General features: G+C 37.4%; 1 protein-coding gene across 1 annotated transcript in view; it reads left to right on the top strand.

The window, feature by feature from the left end:
* LOC145693348 (uncharacterized) overlaps nucleotides 1-19,243 on the top strand; it is a 240,992-nt gene that overhangs the window by 147,839 nt on the left and 73,910 nt on the right. The window contains exon 4 of the mRNA XM_081769265.1: nucleotides 6,939-7,160. Within this exon, the coding sequence (XP_081625391.1) occupies nucleotides 6,939-7,160 (222 nt within the window). The remainder of the gene's footprint in view (nucleotides 1-6,938; nucleotides 7,161-19,243) is intronic.

Below are 19,243 nucleotides of genomic sequence, written 5' to 3'. Positions count from 1 at the left end.
GAAAATGAAATGAAATGAAATCTTTAAGTTTTACGTCCCACGGTTATGCCGGTTAGGCTAAAGGAGACGCTGTTTATGAGAAATGAATGATATGGTGGAATGAAGAAAGTGGGGGGAACCGGGAGAACCCCGAGAAACCCACGAGCACGGTGTTTGTCCACCACAAAGTCCACACGGAGCGAGTTGGAATCGAACCAGGGATCCCAACCACCGGAGGTGAACGCTCTACCACTGAGCCACCGCGCCTCCACCCCCAATGAAATTAGTGAGCACGAGCTCCCAGCAGTCTAGTGAGTGTGATCAGGGCCGGATTTAGAGGGTGTACCGTGCACGTGCACCCCTTCATTGTAAATATACACTATCTAAAATGAGAAGCTAGCAGTGAAAATAGCAACACTTTCCGAAACTCTCTGCCATTATTTTTCCGTTTGGAGCTTAAGAGAAAGCAGAGCTTTGCAAAAGCAATACATTAAGTTGATTTTCTGAAGATTGAAGGAAAAGGATTAGCCAAGCAAAACAATATAACATTTGTCAAGTAGGACAGAAAACATGTGACCTTCTTTAAAATAACCGCCCACCTCCCGTTCTATGTATCAGAGTTGTCAAGGGTAAAGAATATTGTCACATGTCACTTTGAAGAGTTTCAGTGTGATTGGTTAGTTTGGTAATTATTGGTGCACTCCCGCTCAGAAAATCCTGGATCCCACCCTGAGTGTGATCCTTATTGGAGGATGAGTCCTAGCCCAAGTGAGCACGAGTCTCAGCGGAAATAAGAACGCAAGCCCCATTGAAGGTAACAAACACGAACCCATAAGCTGCACATGTAACTATTTTAAACGTTAAAGCGAATATTTAAATTAGAATAAACGCAATGAACACTACATATTGGCATACGGTAAACCTTGTTTTGAGCGAGCTATACTGGCGGAAAAGAGAGCAGCCAATCAGGTTTGTCTCGATTATTTTTTTGGCTTCACCGAGTTATGGGGACAAAATGGGCAAATCCTCTTTTCTAACATTTTTACTCGTCCTACAGGATCTGCATCCATGACTCTAGTTATTTAAATTTCTTTGAAGATCTTCAACTTCATATGTTTGAAAAACAAATTGTTTTCTCTTAACCTTTTACTCCTGTTCGCAGGAGCGTCATTTCAGACTTAAGGAGGGCAAGAGCACCAGCAACATAAGATTTTCACGTGTTGTACTAGTATATTAGTAGACAATCGATTAAAGTATATGTATTACTCAAACTCTTGGGGGGGGCATTTGCCTCCTCCTGCCCCCTAAATGACGCTCCTGTGTGTTTGTTCTTAACAATTCCATACCAATTCGATATATGCAGAGAAGAAATTGCATGAGGGCGGAACTTTTTTTTCTTACAGATAGTTTATGAAGTTCGTGTTGTAAGTCTGTCTCATAATCTTTCGGTAAGAAATGCATAAAATAAATATTAGCATTGATTACATCGACTCTGTCTGCGCGTTTACACCGAGAAACTCACTGTCGTTGTATCAACAACATTTTAGGAAAGGGGTGCTATGTTATACATGGAGTCTTCCTTTCTCAAATCGACCATTGAGCAACATCAAAGTTATTTTTATTCATTTTTGTCTCAATAATTACCCATTCTTTATAAACTTCACGCATCGACACCGCTTACTGTATTCCCTACAATGTGTTTGTTTCATGCTCTCTTCCACGTGACGTCACGTCGCGCAAGAATTCTGGGTATTTTTTTCTCTCGATAGCAGAAAATGTGCTACCTGTAATACTCTATATACATTGCATCAAAACCTCTCAGGCATAGACACACACAATCCTCTGCAGTCGAAATTCTAAACAAATGAAGACTTTATTCCGTGTAGCGATTCAGGGAGAGCCAATGAGAATACGAGCCACAACGATGCTTCCGCTGAACATCGATGTAAAAACAAACTCAGTTGTTCATCATCTCGACCACTCTCGCGGTCGACCTCTAGGTCGCGATATAGCGTGCATCTTCGACATGCGATTACTCATTTGAATCCATGGGTTTGTGCCAGTATCGAGACTGACGCCACGACCTTGATCGCGATGTATCTTCGGCATATCCCTACCCTAAGCGTGTTTGCACACGATACCGACAAAATCGGAGGAAGGCCAGATAATATCGGTGTCGGTTTCGGCGTACTTTGCACACGTCGCCGACAATATCGGTGAAATCCCCGACAGTATCGTTGCCGGTGATGAGTGAAGTAAGCGACACACACACACACAAAAATCTTCTCCATATATGAAAACAAATAAAAAATAATAATAATTGAGAAAATTAATTTTTAAAACAAGGACTACAAAAACTGTTCTGAAGAGGTGTGGAGGACGATACAAAACTTAAAGAAAAATAGTCCTATGCCTAAATATGTTTAGATTTAACAGTGCCGTTTTAAATAGATGCCGTAAACATATTATTTTCGTTTCGATCAAAATTGATGCTGCGGTACATTGCAAACTATATTTAGTTTTAATTTTTGTTGATACACTGTTACATATTGTATGTATATTATTTTGTTTTCCATGCAATTAATACTAATGTCATAGTAGATTAAATGATAAGATTCGAATTAGTAATTCTGTTTTACATTGCTCCATACATACACTGGTGCAAATCCCGGGGAGATGAAGGGGACATGTCCCCTCCAATCTTGGAACTGGGGAGATTCTCCCCGCCCCCTATGATCCGATTTGAAATGTGTTATTTGGGAGAGAAACTTGATTATTTGTGTCCGATCGCCAGAAAGGAAAGTGAGATGAAGTTAATGTCCACTCAGAATAAGCCTCAAATCTGCCCGCCTCCCAATGTTGAAGACAACTCTGCTCCCCTTATCCTCCACAGCATTGTTTCTCGACTACAGAAATATTTTGAACATCGCTATATATACAGGGGCGGATCCAGGATATGATCAAGGGAGGGGCTAAACCATATTTTGCCGTTTTATCCAGTGTACCAGGATTGAAGCCCATTTTATCCAGTGTATATCTGAGCGTCAAGGGGGGGCTATAGCCCCTATACCCCCTTGGATCCGCCACTGTATATATATATATATATATATATAATATGGGAACGATCTTACCCCCCCCCCCCCAATGTTGAAGACAGATTTGCGCTGTTGCATACATACCTGTCGTTTCTTTTTGTCCATGAACTCAAAATCCTGGACAAGGCTTGCATAAACTTCTCGCCATGCTTTTTGCTTTTCAATTCTGTCCTTGAAAGAGTCTGTTATCTTATCCCATATGCATGGTCTACATTCCACAAGTTCAATAAGGGTTAAAATATCGAATGGAAAAATTCCTGCCATCTCTAAAAATCTAAGCAAAACTAGAGAGGTAAGAATGCAATAATACACAACCTTTTCATCCAGTCACTGTAGCTAAACTGTAGAACTCTATCAGGGGGTCGAGCCTGGTACAAAGGGGAGAGGGAAAACTTGGATACATAGCTTTGGTCTTTGTTTTCAATTGCCATTCTAGAAATTATTTTTTAAAATGGGGGATTTGGGATAGTTTTGGAAGTGAGAGAAAAAAATCTGCAACAAGTGAAGCACGAAGTCACATCCCTATTGTTGAGATCACAATCAAGAAAATGCCAAATTAGTAACTTGTCCTTGGAAAGAGTGTTTGATTGTGCTGGCTTCGTTTAAAAATAATAATAATTCTACTTTGACTTGTCAACAAATATTCTGTTCAATCATTGCTTATTGAGTGGGACCGGGAAAAGTGATCTGCACACAATTCTGATGAAAATAAAAGGAAGTAATAATAATCAGGGTTTTTTCCGGTGTATGCTAACAGTTACATTGTATCAAAATGTTAACAGTGTATCAAAATTTGAAAATTACGCTTAAATTAATTTCCAGAATGTATTAAATTTAAATGCATCAATAGATTAAAAAATATACCATCAAAGAGTGTGTGTGTGTGAGAGAGAGAGAAAGAACAAAAATAAAAAAAAAGGAAGTGGAAAATAATCAAGAAATTGGTTATCTAAATTTCCTATATTCTATTTGGTAATAGCTATTTAGAGGGAAACCAGTACTCTTCAGACTTCCCACATTTTATACTTATTTAATAAAGGGAATTAGCTACTCCAAAACAGAAACTGTAAAATAATAATAATAATAATAATAATAATAATAATAATAATAAGCTGTTCCGAAGTTGTTTGTAGGACAATATAATAATAATATTATACAATTGTAATAGAAAAAAATGGAAACAACAAAATTCCAAAGACAAGAAACGAAACAAAAATACACAGCGCCTTGTCACTCACTCTCTTCATCTAACCGATTGGCCGGCCGATATCATCGGCCGCATGTGCATCCAATCATAAGAAAACATTGCCCCCGACAAAATCGGTGTCGGCGATACCGGCGACATTATCGGGGGCTTGGCCGACAGCATCTGCGTGTCTGAGGATCGGCCGATAATATCGGTGGCGTGTGCAAGCTAGATTTGAGTACGTTGAAGTCGATTTCACCGCCGACATTATCGGTGCTTCCACCGATATTGTCGTTGCCGTGTGCAAACGCACTTAGCCTCGGAGCATAATCGTGAAATGGTACAATAATCATTAACTTATTAATGTCCTATTTACTGGGCTAGTGGCTTGTTTGTGTGTCTGGTCCACGGTGTTCTAGATTCCATTCCCGGTAAGAAACCTTCGAAATTTTGACGTATTAGAGCGGTTCGAATTCATAAACTGTAAATCTACATCTCCTATAACCTCGGCGCGGAAAATGTAAGCTAAAATCAACCAATCAACGAAGATAATAATACAAGATCAGGTGTAAATAAACTACTTTCTCTTCCCCCACATTGGTCAAAATTCTACTCGAATGCTTTCTTTGCATCCACTATCCGTGCGTGGAATGACCTTCCATCCAACACAAGACAATCTCAGTCAATCAATCTGGGTTGAGCAGATCCTCCATAAGTCTACTAAGCAGAGGCTTACTAATATCTGAAAAAAAAAATGCTGGTTTTTATACTTTTTACCTTTTATTTCTTTTGTTCGCTAAATGTATATGATTATATTATGTGGTTATTTGAAGTAATGTAAGTAATCTATGTGTGCATGCGATGTGATGCGCGCGCGCGCGTGTGTGTGTGTACGTTTGATTCTGGAAGTATTGGAAGGCCAAAACATAGGTGCAGTTGGAGTGAATATTCATTATATGTCCCTTTTTCCAATAAGCGTGGTTAACTAACATCAAGTGATGTAGAACGTTTCTTTTCTCGATATAAGGCATTATTCCGTGACAATAGGCTTAGCTTTACGATAGACAATTTGGAAAACATGTTAGTTATTCATTGCAATGCCGATGGAATTTCGACATCTGATGAATAGGAGCTATTAGTAAACACCAGTGTTTATTTTTCTTATGTGGGGCGTTTTCCCGTACTTTTCCTTGTTATTTTTTGTTAAATATTTTTTAATTTTTAGTAAATATTTATTTTTTCACTTTTAGCGCACAAAAAAAATATTTTACAGTTTTTTGGCACACAAAAATCAAGGCCATAATTATCATTCTTTATAATCTACCCTGTATTTTTGAACTCCAAAAGTCCAGGGAATAACAATCTTGCATTATAACTAGAATAGAATAATACACAATTATTTATATAAGTTATAATATAACTGAATAATACATTTATATAATACAAATAATGCTCTTGGCTCACTATTTCAGGCCTCCGAGCAGGGTGTCTACGATCCATGAAAGTCATGAATTGAGGTTGTTGGTCAAAGGAAAGTAGTGAAATTGAGCTTCAGATCATGAAAAAAGTGATTTTATAGAACAACAATACTTACGTAATACAGTACAGTTACTGAAATAATAAATTGTGATTTTCCCTAATGATCCGGCGTTAAGAAATGACGCTATCTCTCCTGAGGTTGCAGATAGTCACTAACTTCCCCTTTCTACTAATACTGTTTTCAGTTTCCACTTTTTTTTTCACGTATAATAATAATGGATGCATTATATTATATGCAATGCTTCAAGTACAGTATACAGGCTGCAAACTAGTCAGTAAAGTCAGTAAAAGTATGCCCAATGATGCGAAACTGAGGACCAGTTTTAATGATGCTTGGTATGGATGTGGCACACTGCTTGCGTCAAGATTTCAGCGCTTTCATGAGCAGCTACATATACCTAAATATTTGTATTTCAAAGAAATCAAGGCTAACTAAATTTATTAAAAATAAAATATTCATTTGATGGTAAAAGAAATTACAAACCTGAAATCATCAAGAGTGTGATTATTCCTAAAGAACTTTTTTTAAAAAATCATTGTATTAGGTACTGGAATTTTGCTGATAGTTATACTGAATATACTGAAAATATACTGGAATTTGAAATTGAAACTCAGTAGACACCCTGTATTGTTATCACAAAAAGACATTTTTGGGAGCTTAAAAAAACTACTTTTTACTGAATTTCCATATCTAGATTGATATCCTGGGACAAAACAAAAATATGTCTACAAACATAATGGAAATTTCAACTAATTGTTACAATAAATCTTCCGTAGGGCCTAATGCATTTTCTATTTAGCACGTTAATTCATATCAATATAAATTTATGCATGTTAACCACGAAAAAGTATACCAAATTACCTGTTCCTTTGAGACAACGCTAGGCCATATTCAGTAGCAGTGTTGTAGTTTTCCGACTTCCTGCAGTTTGTTTCATATCCTTCGTATTAAGCAAATGGAGAATGCGCACATACGTCTTCTATTCGATTTTTTTTTTCATTACCAAAAGTTGTTCTTTAGACAAATAACTCAGTAATAAAAGTGTTATTTTTTCTCAACTTTCATTAATTCTTAGCTTATTCTCGTCTTTCATTTTAAACACTAAATTTACGTAACTTTTTTTCTTTCTTTTCAAAAGAAGAAGACATTCTCACAGTGATGACCGATCTAGAAGTAATCGGCGTTCAAGGTCAAGGGACCGCCACAGAAGCCGGGATAGATCATGGAGTCGAGGAAAGAATAGAAAATCTCGCAGTTCGTCAACCGGAAGGTCCCGGTCGAAATCACCAATTTACAAAAGAAGTGATGATAGGTCTAGATCCAAAACTGATACATCTGGTAGTCATCGACAGTTCAGACGGTAAGTTTTCCTTTCGTAAATTAATAAAGGAAAATAAAAATCCGAACAGTTTTTCAAGGAATAATCATTTTTGAAAAATTAATCTAAATACATTTTACTTACCTAATTTGTAAAACATACATGCACAAATTTGTTAAGATTAAATATTCATATTAGAATCTAATGAATTCTACTTATATAGGACTAAATATTTTAAATTCCGGTGAGCTGCCAGAGCGGAACTATGTGCGACAATGATTCAGAAAGCTTTTCTAACCACTGGCTCAGGAGGCCGCGTCGACATACGTAGTGAGGGCAGTCAAGGACTGAAAACTGTGGTGGCAGACAGTCTGTCAAAGAGGCTCCTCTTCCGTCTACTGTTATTCTTCTCCAGTATTGATTTGTCATGAGTTCTATTGGCCGTCATTACCTTGGACACTGTTTCTGGCATTACGCCAAACATACTGGTCATATTGGATACATTTGTGCCAACCAACCTTGTACCCACAATTTGACTTCTTCGAAACTTTGAGTAGTGTCCCACTTTGCATCACACCGCCTTCACGCTTCCACGTCTCTTTCCTACGTGCTGGACGTAATACAGATGATCACCTAACATACTGCTAATTACGCCCAGGCGCTCCACGTGAATCCTTAATGTCACATTTTAAATCGCACAAATAGATATAGAATATATCCAGCTTAATTTAGATACCATAATTACATTTTTATTGGATATTTCGTTGGTTGTTGATCCGTGATATACATTCGTATTACAAAATTAAACAAATAATGTGAATAGTGTTAACATTGTCTTGCTATGTTAGATCTCCAGTACATGTTACACATTTTATTTTTACCTATTCCGTATACATAGCTACTCGCTTCCTTCGTTTTTCCCTTTTCCTATCACTAAAGTGAAGTATGTTTACATTTCGTTTTTAATTATGGTGCAGCTTTGTTAGTTTTTTTATTTATTGATAATGTGCTTTGCTTTTCTGATATGACGTATGTTTTTAATCGTATTACTTATGTTGAGACTGAAGATGTCTCTCGTTTGCTTTTCTTGAAGATGATTTACTCTTTATTCCATCTTTGCCTGTATTCTCCCACCACTATAGTCACTCTCACAGTGATAGTTGTTCTTCTGTATGCCCTGGCGAGGTTATATGTGTCAGTCCTCATTCTGTTTTACATTTAGTGCACAATTCCAGTGATAATTTCATTTTGCATTCATTTAGCAGTCTGTGTGTAATACTTCTTTCGCCTTGTTAGACAAGTTGCTAGACTACCGTTGTGTGTATTTTGTTGAAACATTTTCGCGGCCGAGACCTCGGTCATCTATCCGTGAGTTGAAATCAATCATTGTCATATCCCTGATTTCTACGAAATCTGCGTTCTTTCCTTTCACTTTCGTTTCTACAGAATAGTATAAGGAATTGGAAATCTTTTTACGCTTTTTATGTTCAAGTAATTTATTCATATATTTGCTCCAATAATTTTTGTTTTTAAATTGTAGTGTGTATTCTTCCTTTCATTTCATTTGTATTTAAAGAGCATACAGCTTTACTTCCTGTGTGCGAGGGTGTGTTGTCTGTGCTATGTGCATTTAATTTTAATAGACTTCAAATAAAGATGATTCTCAATATGATCCGTTCGTCCCGTTTATATATATGTCAAACAAAGTGCGTCATGTCAAAGCATATATAAAAAACGCGCTGATATCTTTTTAAGCAAACGATAGGAGAAGAAAGGTATTGTAATTGATATACAGGTATATACCTTGGCTAGTTTTCGACATAGTGACCATGAACTTCTAGACATTCCACATACACTCTTGTGTAAAAATCTGTCGCCTGAGAGTGCAACTAGTCCAGCATTGATATCTTGAGCTTTTCACTGTCGTTGAAATGTTTCATGCAAGCCAGTGTTTCAGGTGAAGAAACGGAAAGAAAACGCTGTAAAGGCTGAGAAGAGGATGATTGAATTGTGTCAACGGTACTGCAGCTGCATGTAGGCAGACGTTCTCATGGATCAGAAGGATTCCAGAGAATAGTATTTCTCTCCACCGATTTTAGATGGCACGTTTCAGTATTTGGCAATATACGTCTGCTATAATTGTTCTACCTGATTCCCAAGAACTCCCTCATGAATCACACGTTTTTGTCCCAAAACTCGGTTACCATGATTTTGTGAAGTATTGGTGTTCATTTGAAGTTCTTCGCTTCAAAAGAACCGGAGTGCCGCCATTTCATTTATTGCTGCTTCGATTCCCTATTGGCGTACAATATCCAGGTTTAATACTCCGTCACTGTGTGAGGGAAGAGGTCATCCTCATCCTTTCGTCAGCGGTCCAAAGAATCACGTGCAACTATCATTCTTTCATTCTTTGTTCTTTGTGAGCGTCTGTCAGTACTTTGGGCACCCACATTCCACACAGTTTCTGATAACCCACATCCCAAGAACTCGCCAAACAGATTGTCAGTTACAATTCGATGCACTGTTTTCGCAGACAGTTCTGGAAACTCTTTGGCGAGTTCATTTACTGTGAACTGGCCATTCGATCGCACTTTCTCGTTAACACGTTCCACCAGATTGTTCATTTGAACTATAGGTCTTCATCATCATGAACATTTGAATGCCCTACCCGAAACTCTCTGCACCATTAGCTGACCTTCCCTTCCAGTCGATTTTCATCACCTTTACGTAATGTCCACGTTTCCGCCCCATACAGTACAACACTCCACACGAAGCATTTTATGAGTCTTTTTCTCAACTCTTTATTCAAGATTCCACAAAACAGACTTTTCTTCCTCCGAAAGGCTTCTTTCGCCATTCCTATCCTTGCTTTTATTTCACGTTCGCACTTCATGTTATTACTAAGAATACTACCCAGATATCGAAAACTATTCACTTGTTCTATTTTCCCCCCTCCTACTTTTATATTTGACACAGACCCCTTCGTTCCAATCACCATGGCTTTTGTCTTTCTAACATTTATTTTCATCTCATATTCTTCAAAGCCCTTCCTCATTTTTTCTAACATTTTATTGATTTTCTTTTCAGATTCTGCAACAAACGCCATATCGTCTGCAAATCTTATGCATCTAATCATTCTACCTCCTACCGAAATGCCGTCATCATCATGTAAATTCTTTCTCACTATCTCTTCTAGATAGACATTAAATAGTGTTGGCGAGAGGCAGCATCCTTGTCGAACTCCCCTTCCAATTGCACTCTCTTCCGTCAGTTCTTCCCCTATCCTAACACTTACTTGTTGGTTCATGTATAAGTTTCTTATGAGTCTTCTATTTTCCTATTCCAACCCTATCTTCGTTAGAACTCCCAACAACAATTCCCAATTCACGCGGTCAAAAGCCTTTTCTAGATCAACAAATATAACACCCACCTCTTTCCCTTTTTCTATAAATCTTTCACCTATCGCCCTTAATAATCCAATTGCGTCTCTTGTGCCCTTCCCTCTTCTGAACCCGAACTGCTCCTCCTCAACTTCTTTATTTGTTCTTTTATATAACCTTCTGTTCAGTATTCGGAGCAGAATTTTAGCTGCATGAGATGGGACTAATAGTTTTATAATCCTCACATCTCGTTGGGTTTGATTTCTTAACCATCGGTATCATATCGTTTTCAGAAAGTCTTCTGGCCATTCTCCTGTTTCATATATTTAATTGCATAGTCAAAACAATTCTTTCTTTCCTTTGTCTCCTATATTTTTAATGAATTCGATTGGTATGTGATCTATTCCGGTTGCCTTTGCATTCCTAATCTCGGATATAGCCTTTTCAAACTCATCCCGAAGAATACTAAATCCTATATCATCCTCGCCTACTTCATTTTCTGCCTCAACATTTAGGCTATACGGTCTATCCCTACTCTCATATAAGTCTTCAACGTATTCTTTCCACCTTCCTATGACCTCATTTCTCTCGCTGACTACCTTCCCATTCTTATTTTCTACTGACATCGTAATACCCCCTTGTTTCCTCCGAAATTCCACAGATTTCACTTCCTTATACATTTTCTTATGTTTCCCAACTCTTTCTAATTCTTCTATGTCCTCTCATTTTCTTTTGTAAAACTCTTCCCTCGCTCTGTCTGTTTTTTTCCGTAACACATTATTCAACTTTCTGTACATCTTTCTGCCCTCTTCTGTATCAACCTGTTTCCACATCTTCCTCTCCCTCATTTTCTGGAACATCTGCTCTATAACCCATGGTTTCTTAGCAGTTTTGTGTTCGCGGTAACCTACGTCTTCTTCTGCAGCCTGCTGTAAGCAATGTTTAATATGTTCCCAGCATATATACATTTCAAAGAGTATACCTTCTCTCAAACACCATATAATTTTTTCCAGATAGCAGTCTTTGGAGCTAGATCATGAATCTCCTCAGCAGCTGGTAGTGTTAATACCGTGTATATTTTCACATATAATTCCACAACGCGTAGACCGATTTATATATATATATATATATATATATATATATATATATATATATATATATATATATATATATATATATTTACAGTTTTGCGGAAAGTTCACTCATGTTTACAGCGCAATATCTTACGTCGGATTCTAAGAATGCCAACACTTTTTGCACATGTACTAGCTTCAACTGTCGTCTGACATTACATTAAGTCGGACCTGTTGCTGTTCATACACCCTGAGATTTGAGAAACTAACGCTATCTCGTGCGCAAAAGTCTCAGTAATTTTGAAACGGACTGACGTAAGTTAGTCATGTATATCTCGTGTTATCTTCCTCTTCCTACTAGTAAACAAGAAATATTCACACTACGACTTCTTATCTTATTCAATCATCTCTCTCGCCAGCTTTCAGTAGCACTTTTTCTTTAAATGTTAGTGTGCTCACATCCGAAATTTCTTTACGCCTTCTCATAAGAAGCTTATTCTCGAATTCTTCGTTACATTTTTCATCAATGGAACAGGCATAGTTTTATTAAATAAAATTAATATTGAGCTGTCCTTAATTTCTTCTTCACAATAGAACTGCTCGTACTTAGTACAACTTCCTTAGCACTAGTTTAAAAGTAATCTTTCCTGGTGAATGCAATAACTCCCGACAGTCATTATGAACGGTAAGGCCGTTTTATCTCCGTTTTTTATTTATTTATTTATTTTATTATTATCATCCCCCAACCTTTTCTTACATTTGTTAGTGTAGGATGTCCCCATTATAAAGTAACTAAGTTTAACACTCAGCTTTTGGTCACAGAAAATACACGATTCGTCACTAATTTCTACATTGCTTAGAATAAAATACGGAATGCCAGCCTACTACCATAAACATTGTATATATATTGTATTGTATTGTGAGTCAAAAGTCCCTGGACACTCTTATAATTTGAAGCCGGAGGGAAGAAGTAGAAAGTGAGTATGGCAACTGATATTGGGTAAGGAGCCGCAACTGTTGGGGTGTATGTCGATCATGGCCGCCATCGTGGATTCAAGTCGATTTTTTTTTTAAATGGGAAGGGGGTATGTGGCATATTAAATAATGTTGGAGAGTTCCAGCGGTGTGAAGGCTCAAAGTTGGCAAATTGCCTCTCAAGTGCATGCTACAACACATGTTGTGTGTGGTGTCCATGCCGTGTAATGCATAACTGTAGTCGCCGCAACCACTATGACTGCAGACGGAGGAGAATGTCGGGTGAAATTTGATCAATAGCGTGCAGAATGCGAGCTTCAAGGTGTCTCAAATCGCGGATTCTCTCAACATATACAATCTGCAGATAAAAATCAAGGGGCGTTAGGTCAGGGTATCAGGGCGGTCACTCCACGAGACCACTTCCCTGAAAGTTGTGCATCTAACTATGCACGCACACCAACTCAATAGTGTGTGTGGAGGGGAAGAGGGGATTCCATTGTGCTGAGAGTAAGAGGGAACCTGCCGTCTGTGCTCAGTATGGAAGGAAACACAAAGTTCTGCAGCAGCACCAGCTACTGTTGCGCCGTTAAGGTTGGTAATGAAAAATGGCCCACTGATGCTGGTGTCCCATATGTCTCACCACATCATTACCTTTTCTGGACTATGTTCTCTACTCGGGTCAACCCAGTGCGGATTTGCGTCACACCAGTATCGATCTCCTTGTTCAAAATGAAGTACGCCTCATCGCGGAACAATATGCCCTTGGGAAACGAGGGATCACGTTGCTGTTCGGTAACCCACATGCAGAACTCCAGAGCGATCAGGGTCATCCTCGTTAAGTTTATATAGCATGTGGAGCTTGTAAGGATGCCACTGATAGGTGTGCAATATCCAGGTCACGGAGGATTGGCTTACTCCGCATTCCAGTGACGTACGGTACTGCGTGAAGGACTTTTCACAAACGATCATAGCCGTTGCTGTTTCCTCAGTGGTGACAGTCTTTCGTCATCTACTACGTGGCCTATCTTCAACAGAGCTAGTCTCCTGGAATTTTGTGACCACGTGTGCGGCCTTGCTGTGCGATACTGGTTCTTTGTCTGAGTGCCGTCTGTGGTAGTCATCTACAATGCTCGGTGGTTACGTATTGCTCCGGATATAAGGATGATTTCCACTTTCTGTCCCTTTGTCAATCGCATTTTAGATCACCTGCAACAAAGAGAGATTCTGTCAGTGTCAATTTAACCCAGTTTAGATCACCTGCAACAAAGAGATTGTGTCAGTTTCAATGTCATTTTCCACCTTTGGGCCTTCACAACTCCCGAATCCTCCAACATTGACGAAAAACAGTTACATCACTGCATTCGTGAGCTCGAGCTAGTATTATTTAATATGCCACATACTCCCTTCCCATGTTAAAAAAATCGATTTGAATCCAAGATGGCGGCCATGATCAACGGAAGTTGCGGCCCTTCACCCAATATTTCGTATCACGCTAGAAGTTCAATAGTTGACGTATCCATAGGAAGACTAACAGATTGTTTAAACATGTTCAACGAAGATCATACTTCTTGGGAGAGGTACATCTTACAAATTGTTATACTTCTAAATTTCTCTGTATGCAGTAGTTTAGGTATCAGCCCTGTTAGTATTCATTTGAATGTAAAACAAATTATTCAGCGTTAAAGCATATTGGCATTGTAACAAATGAAAGTTATGAAGAAAGTGAACCTTGAACTTATAATGGCTGACTACCATAGACGTGAGAAAATCAGGAAAAGAAATGAAAAATATAATGATACACAAGAAAGAAGGTACAAAATTTAAGAAAACGATTTGGTATTTTTGTTACAGTCTAGCCTTAGTTCAGCTGCTGGTAAAAAGATCAGTAAATTTTTCATGTTGTATAAAGGTCCATTTCTTTGTAAGAATAAAATTTCAGATAAAGTGTTTGAACTTGTAGATCCGTTAACAGGAGAATCTTACGGTGTTTATTCCATTAATCGTATGAAAGTTTGGAGACGTATGCAACGTATGGTTAGAATTGGCTAAAAGACATATTTATGAAACGGAGTTTGATTCTGTAAAACAATTGTAGATTCTAATGAACCTGAAACTTCAGTAAATTTTAATTTTTCGGATGTAACAAGAGTAAACTTGTCTGTTTACGACACCAATGAAAGTAACAAGTTCAATATTCAATTGCAATTAGAAGAACTTATAAAATGTGACTTGTACTTACCATACTTGAAAGACAAATTCAGTTGTCAGAAACATGCCTTCAAGATAACTTTGACTCATTTAGTCAATCCTAAATTGAATAGATCTGAATTGTAAAAAAGAGTAATATGTATTCATTTTCTAGATAGAGATTCTGGGTTGAGAAATGAATATTTATTATAGAACTATTGAGCGTTACATAAATAGAGGTATAAATCGAAAACTTTCACTTATGTTAGTGGCGATACTATCTCACTTGCGACTAGCATTTGCGACAAGCTACCCTAGCCGGCTTTTAGACCTTATGCCACCGCCCTTATGTATGAGGCGATTCGCCAAGTGATTTTTGTAATAATATTGTTTTAGTATATTGATGCGTTATATGCTTAATATGATATTAGTAAGTTTTTGTGTTAATGAAAACACAGTAAGTTTAACGTATTACTTAGTAAACTCCCTCCCACTTTGTTTTAAACCTTGGGGTCCATTTCAGTTTATTTTTTCACATCCTGCCTTACTGCCACTCAGAAGAGGTAGGATGAAACTTTGCCTATAAAACGGATTGTTGACTTGTAAATTTAAGCGGAGAGACACTTTGGTGTAATAGCGTGGTGAACTATCTGCTGTCTTGTCCTTTTCTTGTCATAACAGCACGAAAAAGTTGTTCTGAAATGTATTATACATGTACAGCATGTTAGAGAATCATATATTTTAATCCTGTCATAATATTGTGATTCTTGTGTTTAATAAATAGTAAGTTGTTTAAAAACGTAGTACAATTAATGCTTAACCTTGAATATCAAAACGATAAAAACATATATGCTTATTTTAGTCTTCTGCTTGTTCGTTAAAGTATTTGTTTAACCAGTAATATATTTTACTAGCTTTACACAAGGATGTTGGTGTAATATTGGGTGATATCAATAAAACGGAGAAGTTACTCATTACGCCCAATTTTGAAGTAGTTACTCGCATTGGTATCAATAAAAAGTGAACTGAGCACTAGTCGTCTCGGCTGACCTCGGAGAAGCCCCGCCCTTTTGAAGTAACCACACCTCTATTCTCGAGCCGAGTAACTACTACGCGTTTGATATCAATAAAAATCAAAGACTCCTCTGTGATGCTAGTAACTTCTCCAAATTTGTGGAGCAAGCTAAATAGGTGACTCCGTGCGAAATATGGCAGAGTATATGATTGTTTTACTACGTAGAAAAACTTATAAACTGCATAGAAATGTTGGAAATGGAGATTACAAAAAGCATTACGAAGTTTATGAAAGAAAATGTAGTGATTAGCACAACATTTTTAAAGGAGAATCAACCGAAATTCGGGGTGGTGGACCACGTAATGATGAAAAGATGCGGGTTTTCTTCAAGGGCGCCGATCCTGTGGGCGCCGATCCCAGAAAGCTCATGTGGGCCCCCTATTGTATTTATGAATATACAATATTTGGCATAATTAGATTGCAATTTGTCTTAAAATCCTGATATATATACCTTCTGCATCTGAATGCCCTCCCCCCCAAATTTACAGAGAAATCGGTGCCCTTAGTTTTCTTGCGTTACGTGAGTGATCCGGGATTTCAGGTCGGAATGTCAAGGGATTCTGGTGTGGCTCAAAGTAGTGTCTATGACTACCTGAAAATGGATTGTTTCCGGAAGTGTGCGTAATATACAAACAGCAAAGGCAGAGTGGCAAGAACAATATACATTTCCGAGTGCTATCGGAGCACTTGACTATACACAAGTGGCATTAAAGAAATCTAGTATTTTGGAGAGTAATACGTTAATAGGAAGAGCTATTTCGTGGTTAAGTGGTTAGCGTACATGCCTTTGGCATAGGAGACCCGCGTTCGATTCCCGGCAGGAGCTCATGTGGTTTGGATTCCACGTTAATCAGTGGGTTCTGTCTCATATAGGCACGCTACTGAAAAGGACGTTAAACTAATAATCAACTCAACTCAACGTTGATAGAAAGGGTGTATACATGAGAATGTATTTTGTTTATGTCAAGGCGAAAGGGGACACGTATGGTGTGGAAAACGCAATCAGATGGACGTGATTTATGACGTGGGTGGCTGGACTTTTTTAAAAAGAAAACAAAAGAGCCAAGTGTCTGATTTCGTTCTTAAAGCCAAACAATGTACAGAGAGACCTTGGACAACACGTGGTATGCGCTTGTCGTGTTAATCTTAATATTGCTGGATTCCAATCAACATCCATCAGCTCAAATAGGTTCATTCCCATGGTTTCAGTATTACTTTCTTCTTTCCCATTTTTTTTTATTTTTTCTTCTTTTTTATTTTTGTTTTATTCTCGCTCGAATATTAAAGATTCTCTTTTGAATTTGTGTCTCAGTCGTAGATGTATTTGATATTTCGTTGCATTTCACTGTAATTACCTTCAAAGTTTCGGCTTTCCTTCGTTTACTTTCTGGTAGCTGTGACTTTGAAAGTACCACTGGAAATTCTTTTAGAATATCCACAAATGCACTTTGATTGAAGCTATCGTTGCTACTTGCCCGTTTCATGGCTTTTAAGATACTACGCCATAGGTTAAAAACAACGAAATGACTGCGCGATGAATGGGAAAAATGAGTAATCAACTTCTTTTATTGATACGACTCAGTGCTACGTGCAGAGGAAGCGCGAGTAAACGTTCATAAATCTGGAACAGACTAGACCTGAGTAGTGGCTTGTTTTATTGATACGAAATTGAGGGAGGAGATTACTCCAGGTGTAGTTACTCCGATTCTCGAGCAGGACTTCTCAGGAGTAGTTACTTATTTTTATTGATATCACCCATTGTTTTCCATAGAGTATATTTTGTCCGTGAAATTTAAGAAGTTCAAAGAATTTTCTAAACATACCAGAATTTTGGTTGTTATTACTTATTTTGTTTTGTGCTTTAATAAACAGGCAAATATTTTATTTTCTATAATATTGTTACAATGAAATCGAGATATTAACATTTCTTTTTTGGAAGAAGATTGTGAATGGTATTAGTAAAAAAAAAGTAATTCTAGAAATATTTTTCAACATGTTTTACATTATGTGTCGTATCATTTACTTTGCTTGCATATATTTTAATATTTTATAACTGTAAGTAAGCGTATATCATAAAGTAATGGTAAAAGATAATAATATAACATATCATGGGGAAAGTATTTAGAAAAATCAGTGCATATTTTATGTTTATTTTATTGAAATATACTTTGTAATACTTTCAATGGTAATCAGTACTAGTATAGAAAAGATATGTAACTGGCAATCATAAAAAAAAAAAAAGAAAGGATTTATAAAACTAAGCCCCTCGTTATTTCGTTTGTCGACAAAAAGCCTCTGCGTTTTTGTTTCCATTTTCCTCGTGTGGAAGAAGTTCTTATCTAATGAAGTTGTTACCTGGTAAAAGTATCGAAGCTGTTTTTATTTGAACATATGTTCTTAAAGTGGTGATTTCATGTGAAAATAAACCACAGTACAGAGTTCTGACTCACTCTCATTACTTAGTCGCCTTCAGTCCGTCGACCGTTAATATATTCGACCAAAATTTGTTTCACCCACCAAAGTGGAAAATCAGTGAACTTTACTTTCTCTCTCTCTCTCCGTGTGTGTGTGTGTGTGTGTGTGTGTGTTTGTTTGTTTGTTTGTTTTAATAAAGTCTTTTTGTACGAGTTGCCGCTTGATAGTGTTATCTCTATTACTGTATTGCCACCTGTTGACGGAAAGCTGAATTAAAGAAGAAAAAGAAAGGAGGAGCTTCTCCGAAGTTTGTGTCTATGTGCTAATGTGGAGAATGACGTAGGATCAAAAATGACAAGTCATTTTCGTTATCTAATTTCAGTGGGAAACTATAAGCCTTCACACCAAAAGTGATTTGTCTAAATTCATGAAAAGAGAATTAGTTAAAACTCATTTTGAATGTAATCTACTTATTAAATAACAGTGATAAATCTTTCGTATTATTGTAGAAAACTAATGCTTGTTTGTGCCAAGTAACGTAATATACAAAGCGGTTACAATTAAAGTGCCGCTATTCACGGCGGTCCAGCCCGGGCTGTAGTCAACGTACAGTAAAAGCTCCTTATTCGCGCTTCCTTCATTCGCGTTTTCACTATTCGCGGATTTAAGAAATGCGACCCAATTCCTATATTCGCGGCTAAAGATTTGTTTATTCGTGGATCTAATCAGTACGTACATACATAATAATAAAAAGGATTCCAATAGGTATCCAACCCAATATCCTATGTAAACGCCGTCAAATGGACTAATAAAATGTAAAATAGACCTTATTACAACTTTGCCTAAAGTATGTTGTTAAATGATATCGCCGCTGTATTGGTTCGGACTTTGACATAAGCCGCCTTCGCTGCAATCGGTGTTTTTGAGAATGTAAACAAACAGAATAAAAGCAACCTTATTACTCAATGAATAAAGTATATTTTAAAATGCTGCCACATTATTAGAAGTTCCGTCCTTTGG

This window comes from Thermobia domestica, chromosome 8 (assembly GCF_964235325.1).
Source record: "Thermobia domestica chromosome 8, izTheDome1.hap1.1, whole genome shotgun sequence".
NCBI classification, from domain to species: Eukaryota; Metazoa; Arthropoda; class Insecta; order Zygentoma; family Lepismatidae; genus Thermobia; species Thermobia domestica.
The sequence above is the reverse complement of the archived record's forward strand: the minus strand, read 5'-3'. Positions and strand labels throughout refer to the sequence as shown.